At 34.3% G+C, this 12096-nt stretch overlaps 1 protein-coding gene across 9 annotated transcripts in view; it reads left to right on the forward strand.

Annotated features, from left to right (window-relative positions):
• The window catches only part of NBEA (neurobeachin), a 511894-nt gene that overhangs the window by 159587 nt on the left and 340211 nt on the right, over positions 1 to 12096 (forward strand). For all 9 annotated transcript variants that reach the window (XM_054223413.1, XM_054223357.1, XM_054223366.1 and 6 more), the window contains exons 16-22: positions 109 to 206; positions 2174 to 2266; positions 5220 to 5328; positions 7317 to 7398; positions 7608 to 7731; positions 8074 to 8266; positions 8538 to 9557. In XM_054223413.1, the coding sequence (XP_054079388.1) occupies positions 109 to 206; positions 2174 to 2266; positions 5220 to 5328; positions 7317 to 7398; positions 7608 to 7731; positions 8074 to 8266; positions 8538 to 9557 (1719 nt within the window). The remainder of the gene's footprint in view (positions 1 to 108; positions 207 to 2173; positions 2267 to 5219; positions 5329 to 7316; positions 7399 to 7607; positions 7732 to 8073; positions 8267 to 8537; positions 9558 to 12096) is intronic.

The following is a 12096-nucleotide window of genomic DNA, read 5'->3' on the forward strand; positions in this document are numbered from 1 at the left end:
GTACATTTCTGTAATAGCCTATATTTTACTGTAACCAATTGTACCAGCTCTGTGGGAAGCCTGCTGTTGAAGTTAGTTTGTAGAATAACATTGATGCTTGTCATACAGGATGAAAATATTCATGATGTGCTGCAGCTGCTAGTGGCACTAATGTCCGAACATCCAGCATCCATGATACCTGCCTTTGATCAGAGAAATGGGATACGGTAAGACGGTGAAGTGAGAAAATATCATAAAAGTTGTTCCAGTATCATCACACTCCAGATTGCTTCTTTTTCACATAAATATCACACTTGCTGATCTGTCAAACTACAATTTTATTAACTTAGGCTATATTTTTTGTCAACAACAGGGTGGTTTTGATAGCTTGGAGGAAAAATATTTCAGTTTAAGGTTATCATTATATTTGAAGGTGAATGTACTGTTATACTTGCTTCTCAGTCTCAAATAGAATATGTAATTAACAAGATGCATCAAAAAGCCAAGGATCTATCTCAGAATAATTTGGACTATTCTCTCTTCAGATGTTTAAAATAATTTGGAGGTAGGAAGAGGAAAACAAGAGAAATTGTTCCCTAATCTCTCAAATTCTCTCTGAAAAGATAATCTGTGGACTTCCTGTGCTTATCTGATTGACAGTAAAATTAATAACTGATAATTCCCAGAGGAGTGGTATTTTTGTTGTTTTGTTATGCCTAATTTGGTAATGCAGGTTTTTTCAAAGATTAATAATTTTCATGTTAATAATCTAAAATTTACTATAGAATTTTGGTTTGTGCTGTTCTGAAAATACTTTGGAAAATGCAAAGGGCTTGTAAAACAGGGGGAAAAAAACCCAATATCTACTACCTGCTAAATTCAAACTCCATTTTGCCAAAATACTAAGGTCTTCTACTTAAAGCTGTTCAAATGGCAATGCTAGTTGAAGGGAAGTCTGATTGTACTCATGATTAAGACTTTGTTTTCTGACTATAGTTGTCTGTAGTCAGACTAAATTCTCTTCCTTGATAGCTTTTGAAGAAGGGTAAGACTGATCTAGAGGATTTAATACATCTTTATGTAACATTTGTGGTCATCTTTACGTAACGTTTGTGGTACCAATATTAAAATTGTAACATCGTGCAGTCTGTGTTTAAAAGTCTGTTGAAAAAGTGGAGAGAATGCTCAGAATTGCAACATTTAAGTATTCCAAAAAAAAGCCTAATAGAATTAGGCATTCATCTGCTTAAGTTATCAAAGGACTAAAGCCTCAGAGGTCATTTGATAATGGCCTAAGTCCTTTCAAAAGAGGAAGATTTTGTCTGCTAAAGTGCTGTTTAGTGGAGAAAGACTAAAAAGAATGGTTAAAAGCTGACGGTCAGCTAATTCAAATGGGAAACTAAAGTATAAATTTAAAAATTTGTTGAAGAACAGTCCAGGGAAAGGGTAATGTTTTCTGTCTCTTGGTGTCTTCAAATCAAGACTGGTTTCCTTTCTGAAGGACTGTAGAATTTGTGCTTAAACCAAACATATTAATTAAATAAGTATTAATTAAATTAGTTAAATGTTGAGGTCTTTTTAATCCCAGATTTAAAAACAGAGGATGTATTTATTTTTTTTACCTCAAATTTTGATGCAATGTGGATGCGGCTTCATAGGTCTATATGGGATTTTGTGTAACACATTTTGTGTAACATTGCCATATTTTACTTTTGACAAATGAGATTTCAATATAAACATGCTGTGATTAAATGCAGGTGCCCTATCCTGTGTAGAAAGGATGTTGAGTAGGGTTTTTAAGAATGAAAGGAGATTTTCAATAACAACCAGGTACTCCAAGAAGCTCCAGGATATGACTTTATGTGCTCCAATTTGTTTCTCTTGTCTTAAGCTACAGCTGCTCAAACTGTCTTTTATTTGATTGTTCCAAGGTAGAAGTATGCTAGAAGATTGTCACTTACTGCTATAAAAAATTGACCTGAACCAAAAGACACCATATCTCTAACCTAACGAATTCATAATCAAACTCTTAACGCTGTGCTTGGTGCTTTCAGTATATCCTTCCATTCTTTGTAAATTGCTATTTTTATAGTTTTATTTATTAAGAAATATCCTGTTCAGTGAAATACAATCTATATATGTGATGTTTAGTAATAAACTGAAAAAACTTGTTGAATTTGTTTTTCTTTTTTAGGGTAATTTATAAATTATTGGCTTCCAAAAGTGAGAGTATATGGGTGCAAGCTTTGAAGGTCCTTGGATATTTTCTTAAACACTTGGGTCATAAGTAAGTGTACGGTTTTTTTGTTATAGTGGTGTATTTAAGTTCACAATTCGTCTTGTCTTTTTGTCATGATTACTGTATATTCTTTGACAGTCTTTAGAAATTACTTAAAATTTTTAGGTTTTCTGATTAATGCACCTTTATGCATTGGGACAAAATGAATTTTCCAGTTAACTTGTTACTAGTATGATGTTTGAAAAGATACAGTTATTGTCTGCCAAATATATGATATGCCAAAACTCAAGTCTTAAAACGACTGAAAAACATTTTCCAAAACTACATTTTATAAATGTATATTGTATGTTGAGCTAAGGATAATAGGAAACATATAAGTGTCATCAAAAATTTGTTGCTGGAATTTCAGTGTCACTGCAATAAAAGTTTCAGGGCAGTACTTTTAAAAATAGCTTTAAAATGATGGGAAAAATGAAATAGAAGAATATGTTATTCACGTGGGAAAGTTTTGGAAGGAAAAGCAAACAGACTAAATAAATGAGCATAAATAAAGGAGGCAAGGACATACATCTATGCAAGAAATATTCACATTTTAAAAGAACTGGTGTCACGAAATAGACATACCTAGTCTCATCTTCCATATTTAGGTGTTAAGAAAGAATTAAAAAGCACGTAGTGTTGTGTAAACTGCTGCTGCCCACTTTCCCCCTTCTGTGTGTGGTGCTTAACTGTCTGCCGCGGTTAGCCCACAACAATATTCCTGTGGGACGCTGTGCAGTATAAAAATTAACCATGTGCCTCACAAGAGACTTCATCGTGTAAAACCTCCTTAGAAGGGAAAGGAGCTGGGAGTCCAGCCATAGTGCGGTAATGCTAGGCATGCTTTTCTCAGTAAGATCAATAAAGTATGACTGCATAATTGAGAGACAGTTAGCTGAGAATATGCTCCCAAATGGCATTTTTCTTTCAGGATCCAGCAAGCCAAATAGTATTCTGGGAATTAATAAAGCAAATTGATAGTCCACTCAAGAATCTCCAAGGACTTTTCAAATGTTACTTATTAAAAATCATTCACATTGATAGGAACTGGATTAAGTAAAATACACCAGGTGAAGGTTTGACTTGTGCAGAAGCCTCGTTGTGTCCAAATTAAATACATTTGTTTAAAATATGTATTGCTTATCCAGTAAATAAAGAAGCAAACTCTGTAAGTGCAACATTAGAGAAAAAGAAAAGTGAGATTTTTTGGAAGCTGAAATTTAATTTCCTGGTCCTTAGCATGTACTTGTAATTATGGATGTGTCAGTGTAGTTTCCATTGTTCAGTGGAAGTACTTAGTACAAAGCTAAATAACTTTATTTTTCATATAATATGCATGATTTTATAAATTTGTAGTCAACTACAGGAAATTCTAAGCAATTATAAAATTATAAACTACATAAACTTATAAAGCACTTAAATTTCTGTTTCACAGTACAAGGAACAGGCATTGTATTTTAATATATTAAAGCAGAATTGCATAGAGATGTTATTACGTGATTTATGAAATCCGAACCAATACGACATTAATAACAAATGTGTAGGTACAAAGCCAGTTACCACTGCTGTAGTTCATATATATTCATTGCGGATTAAGCTACAGAGTGGACGTAATTGATTCTTAGAAGTGACTAGTAATGTGTTAGATGAGAGCCTGAGTAACTTGATTTTTCTTTGTGATCTGTGATGACCTTGTCTAACCTTAACAGTTGGCAAAATCACAGAATCATAGAATTGTCTAGGTTGGAAAGGACCTTTTAGATCATTGAGTCCAGCCATTAACCTGCTATTCTTTTCCTTCTCTACCATCTTTAATTCTTTCTACTCCACCACCGAAATCATAGTCTGTTATTTACTTTTGGTTTTTATCTCCACATTTAAACCTTCTGCACATTTTCACTTCCATGTGCTACATCATAGCTCGCAAGGTTGAATACCTATAGTTTCTCTCATAAGTAACTCATTAACTCTCTTCTATGCACTGAAGAGTACACACTGTTATAGGTTGTTGCCACTCTCTTGTGGTTCATTGAAAATTATAATGTATTCATTTCAAAATGAATCTATGTAATTTAAACCTGTGTTATCATTAGTAATGATGAAAAGGGAGTTTCTTAGCTTTAGAATACATAAAATTTTACAGAAACTTTATTGTATTTTATCTTATTTCGTATTTTCTGCTGCTTTAATATAGATTATTAATTATTTTCCATAATATTTCATAGTCATTACAGTACTAGATAAATTTAATGATGCAATTTATGAGAAGTACTCTGTTTATTTATGATGTTATATCCAATTTTGAGAGAGTAGTATTTTGGGACAGATAGAATTCACTGATGTGAGCTGCTTTCTTATCCTCTTAAGTTTTGATCCTAGCTATAAAATTCACTTCAGTCACTTGGAATTGCATAACTTTTCAGGATTTTATGTACTTTACATTGTAATGCATGTTTTTCCAAGACTTAATTAGTTTGGCTGCGTGAGAGAATGCTATATAAGGTGAATGGCAGTACTGATAAATCTGTATGTGTTAGTGTTTATGTTGGAAGATCTGAGGTTGGATTGCCCTGAGTCCTTGAGAGAGCGACAAAAGATATGTTCTGCAGTGATCACATTTTAGCCGGCCTGTGAACATAGTGAACTCTCTCAGCCTGAGTAAGATAGAAAGGGATTCCTTTGTCTTTTTCTACTGTGAAAATAATGGAGGGTGAGAATGATGTGTCATTTGTTTTATACAAAAGCCCATCCCAACCTTTGTGTGTTACTACAATTGCGTTCGTATTGGGAAAGAACTTAAATGATGTTAAATTCATAATATTTACAGAATAATATGTTTTAGAACTTTTTAGTACAACATCAAAATGTTGGGCTTCTGGGTTTGGGTTGGGGTTTTTTTTGCATTTACTTAAAATGTTTAACATGCTTGGCATTTTCCTAATATTTTTATTTTCTCTTCCAGGCGAAAGGTTGAAATTATGCATACTCACAGTCTTTTCACGCTCCTTGGAGAAAGGTTGATGCTGCATACAAATACGGTGACCGTTACAACATACAACACACTTTATGAGGTACAAATTACTAAACACAGAGGTTGTCATCTCTGTTGTAAGAATTAGGACTTAACTATATTGTGACTCTGTGCTTTACAATATCCTGATTCTCAAGACTCATGTTAAAATTTTAGATAGAAATTTTAAGAAAGGATTTCTTGGTTCCAAATGTATTTTGCCATGCTTTGGATATTTTTATTAACAATGTCATAATTTTTACATAATCTCTATAAAACTTTCCACTTACAAAGGGTGATGGAAAAGATCCTGCTATTTAAGATGTCCATCAGTTTACACAAAAAAAATAAATTACTGCAGACCTGCAATTGCTGTTACTCCTCCATTGCAATGGAAAGTGTTGGAGCCAGGAAGATTTTTTCCTTCTTCTTTTTCTTTTTTGAGCCATTCCTTTCACATTTACAAAATTTTGAAAAGTGCTGGTTTTCTTTTTTAACTAGTAACGCTGATAGTAATGCCAAAAAGATAACTGAACACAGCCTACTTTATGTAACAGATACTGCTTGAGGTGAATACGACCTCAAAGCATTCAACTGTTCTACCAGTCTCTTGCAGAAACTTCAGTTGTGATGATGAGCAATTTTGTTAAATCAAAATGTTGTCAACATCAAGTTGGTTGAAACCCATGTCCTAATGCCTGCAGATGCATAAAGATCACGTCCAATCTTTAATTAATTTTACAATGGTGACTTAGAATGGAATCTTTTGTAGTTTCAGAGGATCTTATGCACTAGAAAGATATTTTTGAATTATGCTATTATTTTTTTTTCAGTCACAAATAGGTGTTATGGCTAGATACTCAGGACTGATTCCAGAAAAAACGTGGAAGACTAAAGGAGTGCTTGACATTTAGGGTTCTGAGTCTGAATGTGGATGTAGAAAACTGTGATGTGTAAATCTGTAAATTCTCCTGTGATTGTAAAAAATTAATCTTCATCTATTTACCAATGACTTACTCAGATGTTAAGTTCCTTTTTGTTGAACGCCTCTAAGCTTACCCTGTGTGGTTTGACCACCTGGGTCTCACAGTCTAGATGTCACTGCATTCAGATTTCTGAGAGCTTCTGTCATTGATATTCTCAGAAAATAAATAACTCAGTAACAAAATTAAAATCCTCATGAAATCTGGCATCGACAGACATTCACATTTGAAAAAATAGCCAGAGGAAGAGAAAAAGGAATTAAGTGTCAAAAGTACAAAAGATTTGCCAAGGAGCTAATGCAGATATTTTCCATGATCCCTTGTAAAAAGCAAAGGCATATTTGCATTCTATTTTAAATACCAGTATGTAAAGACCCATTCGAAGATACTGTGTTTAGAACTGCCATTACTTTTATTATTGATTAATGAATGAGATAAAGTTCTGCTTTAAAATAAATAATAATTACTAGTGAAATTTCTGTTTTGAAATACATTTGCTTGAATATACTTATTGAGAATCCCATGGTAATATCACTAAATTTTTATTTGTTCTTAAAGTTGCGTGTATAGAACCTGTCTGTGGTGTTACAATAGAGGTTAATTAGTTTGTCAAGTACAGTTCATGAAACAGGAGAATGCTCTGTCTTGCTCATTATGTGAAGCCCCAGGATTATTCCTATGGAGTGCTGTCTGTGACTGTTCCTCTTTCCTAGCTGGAGAAAACCAAACCCACTTTTAACAAATACTGGGCTTGGTTATGAATAGAAAGTATGAGAATAACTTTTGATGTACAGTGCTCATGAAAGAATTTTTGATCTGTGAATGTATAACACATAGCTAACTAAAAAGTTACTTAACCAGCAACTGTACATCCATGAAAATCTTGATCCTTGCATAGAGGAATTGCTTGTTTCCATTCTTCAAGAATAAAAATATTTTGCGAAAATGTTTTATATGAAGTTACAGTGTGGCCACGGTAAATGTTCTTAAGAAATTTAAAAATAAACAAAGAAATGCTGGAGTGTTTCATTAAAAATGGTAAAAGGAACGTAATATTCTGTTTTAGATTTTGACAGAACAAGTATGCACTCAAGTTGTTCATAAACCGCATCCAGAGCCAGATTCTACAGTGAAAATTCAGAATCCAAGTAAGGACAATATATTATGTTTATATGATAAATGTATTGCCTAGAGGTTGTGGAGTTTTTGAAACAATATGGTTCAGGAAGCGAGAAAATTCATATACATATTCAAATACATATGAGTTTCAGTACATTAGTTGCTGTCAGCAACTATTTTTTTTTTTGTTTTTAAATGTTGTTAAAATGTGTTACGTAACTAATTTATTCTTTCAAAGTGATTCTTAAGGTGGTGGCAACGCTGTTAAAAAACTCCACGCCAAGTGCAGAGCTGATGGAAGTTCGACGTTTGTTCTTATCTGATATGATAAAACTCTTTAGTAATAGCCGTGAAAACAGAAGGTATGTCACTACCAATAGTATTTTCTTGTCCTTTACTTGTGGGTAATAGCAATCTGTTGTACTTTGTGTAGAGTTTTATACTGTATATTAAATGGAATATATCAAAAATAAATGGAATAGGTCTGTGGTAACTTTTCTTAGTTCAGCAACTAATATTGGGTTCTTCTGTTTTGAATAAACTTTCATTTTTTATTCATCCTGAATTAATTTTAAGTTTCTTCCTACCATTGGATTGATGTTCAGAGGAGATGTAGCATATTATTTTCCTCCTTTTCTAAACATCATATGTTAAAATAAAGAAGCTTTGTTTGGATATATTTTGACCTAATTATTTCACTTTAGATGTTTACTTCAGTGTTCAGTGTGGCAGGACTGGATGTTTTCTCTGGGATACATTAACCCTAAGAACTCTGAAGAGCAGAAAATCACAGAGATGGTTTACAACATTTTCCGTATTCTCTTGTACCATGCAATAAAATATGAATGGGGAGGCTGGAGAGTGTGGGTGGATACTCTTTCTATAGCTCATTCCAAGGTAAGAAATGTCTCGTGGATGTTTTTTTAATACTGGTAACTCCCCCAAAGGGACTAGCAATATAGTAAGATAAGATGTAAAGTGATTTAGTGCCATCTGGTGGCTATCTCCATACATGTCAAGGTGGCTTTTTTTTTGGTCATCGTTGTAGGTCATTTGCTGTGAAACAATTTGTAAGCTGTATGTAATATGTTGTTAAGATTCTTTTTAGTTTTTCTCCAAGCTCGTGTAGCATATATTCATCTACATAATCTGTTCGTTTCTTTTTAAGGTCACATATGAGGCTCACAAAGAGTATCTAGCAAAAATGTATGAAGAGTATCAAAGGCAAGAGGAAGAAAACATAAAAAAGGGGAAGAAGGGGAACGTGAGCACTATCTCAGGTCTTTCCTCTCAGACAACGGGAGCAAAAGGTGGAATGGAAATCCGAGAGATAGAAGACCTTTCACAAAGCCAAAGTCCAGAAAGTGAAACAGATTACCCTGTCAGTACTGATACAAGGGACTTGCTCATGGCTACAAAGGTGTCAGATGATGTGCTTGGAAGTGCTGAGAGACCAGGAGGAGGAGTGCATGTGGAAGTTCATGACCTTTTAGTTGATATAAAAGCTGAAAAGGTAGAAGCTACTGAAGTAAAACTCGATGATATGGATTTATCACCAGAGACACTGGTAACTGGAGAAAATGGTGCACTTGTGGAAGTTGAATCTCTTCTAGATAATGTATATAGCGCTGCTGTTGAGAAGCTGCAAAACAATGTTCATGGAAGTGTGGGTATTATTAAGAAGAATGAGGAAAAAGATAATGGTCCATTAATAACCCTGGCTGATGAGAAAGATGAACCTTCTACTAACAGTACCTCATTTCTCTTTGATAAAATACCTAGTCAAGAAGAGAAACTTCTACCTGAACTTTCAAGTAATCATATTTCTATTCCAAATGTGCAAGAGACACAGATGCATCTTGGTGTAAACGATGATTTGGGATTGCTTGCGCATATGACAGGTAGCGTAGATATAACATGTGCTTCAAGTATAATAGAGGACAAGGAGTTCAAGATTCACACAACTTCAGATGGAATGAGTAGCATTTCGGAGAGGGAGTTGGCTTCGTCATCTAAAGGATTAGAATATGCTGAAATGACTGCCACCACTCTTGAGACAGAGTCTTCTGGTAGCAAAACTGTACCTAGTGTTGATGCAGGAAGTATAATATCAGATACAGAAAGATCTGATGATGGTAAGGAAGCAGGAAAGGAGATACGGAAGATCCAGACAACTACAACAACCCAGGTAAGTTTCAAGTACTGTAGCCACATATGTGTCTGATGTAATTGCTGTTCGTTGCTGCTGGATAAATTAATAGTATGAGATCTGAGAGGTGTTTGAAGTATATTTCTGTAATTATGTGAAGAAAAATTTCCATCCTCCAAGCCTATTTGCTTTGAAAATGCCATAACATATGTAAGGGCTGGGAAGTTTTTCATGTCTGTATAGGAAATATATATTGCAATTGTGGATGCTTTAGTTTAAAAAAACTTAGCTAAGAGAAACTTTCATCCATTTTCCTTAGTTCTTGTGGGGAGATTAACTGATACTCTTAGAATTCTGCTTTAGACTTTCTTGTTAGTATGTGTTAAGATTAGAAATATCTATATTTTACTATGAAATACACACTGAAGTAATCCTTACTCTTGCGTAACGTTTCTCAGAGGGTAGTCTTACAGCACTTTAGTACACTGTCTTCCCATATAGGAATGCTGGTATAAATAATCTCCATATTTGATCCTAACACAAGAAAAGGAATAGTTTAGAGATAATAGAAGAAAAACTGCAACTTGATTTCCAGACCAGAGACGATTAATAAAAGTAGTATCTACTTTCTCTTTTGAGATCCTTTCTTGTCTAGGTCTCCCTCTGAAAAATTCTGAAAAATTAGTGTTTTGGGGAGAGCCATAGCATTCTGAAAATGGGAAGGACAAGACGGAAGTCTGTTCTTTGAAAGAATTTGGACTCTGTGTACACAGCAAAATATAGGATCACTTTGAACTTTTAAAGGAGAGAATTAATTTCCTCACTGCATTGTTCAGAGACTGTAGCAAGTAATCAAAGATTGTTTTTAGGATGATATCAGGTGAAAGAATTGACTACCTTCAAGATTTTACTAGCTGAGTGTATGTCCAGTATGTACACCAGTATTTATCTTCCAGGATTTCAAAGTCAAGCAGACTTCCTGAAACTATGGAAGAAGAGCCAAACAAAAATTGCAAAAATTGCTCTGCCCGGTACTGTGTAGTGTGTACCAAATCACCAGAAGAAAGAGTTTCAGAGGTAGACTCCAGTACACTCAACATACATGTCATCTGTTAAATTAACACAGATCAGCCTATCCACTTTGTTCTTCAGGAAGACAATACTTTCAGAAAAACTCCAGTAAATGGACATTTTAATGTATTTAAACAATCTCTGGTTTCCAAAACGGAATACTTTCCCTTTTAAAAAAAAATTGGAAAAAACCCTGTTACTCAGACCAGTGGGTTCTGATATCACAGAATCACAGAATGGTTTGGGTTGGAAGGGACCTTAAAGATCATCTAGTTCCAACCCCCCTGCCATGGGCAGGGACACCTCCCACTAGACCAGGTTGCTCAGAGCCCCATCCAGCCTGGCCTTAAAACCTTCCAGGGATGGGGCTTCCACCACCTCTCTGGGCAACCTGTTCCAGTGCCTCACCACCCTCATGGTGAAGAACTTCTTCCTAACGTCCAGTCTGAATGGTCCCATCTCTAGCTTTAATCCGTTCCCTCTAGTCCTACCATTACCCGAAAGAATACCATCTTCTAACTCTCTCTTGTACGGTAAGAACCTCTGTTTTAAAGAGAAAAGCAGATGGAGCTCTTGCATTCCCTAGACAGGTATTACAAGAAAACTTTGAGGTTCTCTTGTAAGTATTTTTTCAGAACTACGAAAATCCTCATAACATCAGTGACAGACTGTCAAGCATCATGTCAGGATCCTTATATTTAAAAGCATTCCGTGGAATAAAGAACAAGCCCTGAAAGTTCTCAATATGAATAATGTATCTATTAATATCAGTTCCCAAATACCTTAAGTCTTAAAATTAAGACTATTAATACCATGGAAACGGATAAATGGGAAGGAATGGAGAATAGCAAGAAAAAGGAGCAGTCAGTTTTTATTTTGAAATGTGGACTTTTGTTTATAGAGTAAAAGACAAGTGAAGTGCTAGCGTTCATTTGCTAGTTACGTATATGCACCCATAAACGCAGTAAGTTTGTAAGATGAATCTTTAATGAAAAATAATCTGAAAATCATGTTTTCTTGTTTAATTTCACCTGTAACAGTTGAATCATAAAAATGTAAATTCCTTAAGCCTATAATTATTTTTTAGTATTAAAATGATACATAAATCTTAATGAACTTTTATCAGATCATTGTAAGGTATGAGAAACAAAATGTTTTCCAAAAGTTTTACCCTTAGCTATCACAAAACTCCTAACACATCATTTGGATCTGCAAATTCTCTACCAACTGTATACTCTTCAAGCCTTTGACTCTACAAATTATTTAACTCCCTTGCTTCTCCATATACTACTTAAATTACAGTTATTTCTGGCTAAAATCAATGATAAACTACAATGAATTGATTCAAGTCTGTAGCCATTAAGATTTCTTTTAAATAATTTTTTTAAAAACAATTACCAACTGTGTAACTGCCAGAATTGTTATTATCTTCTAATCTCTTCCATGGGTGTTTTGAAATACCCTGTGACCTGTAAACTGTCCATAGTTAAATCTTTTCTGTTTAAAT

The sequence above is a fragment of the Rissa tridactyla genome, chromosome 1 (genome assembly GCF_028500815.1).
Source record: "Rissa tridactyla isolate bRisTri1 chromosome 1, bRisTri1.patW.cur.20221130, whole genome shotgun sequence".
NCBI lineage: Eukaryota > Metazoa > Chordata > Aves > Charadriiformes > Laridae > Rissa > Rissa tridactyla.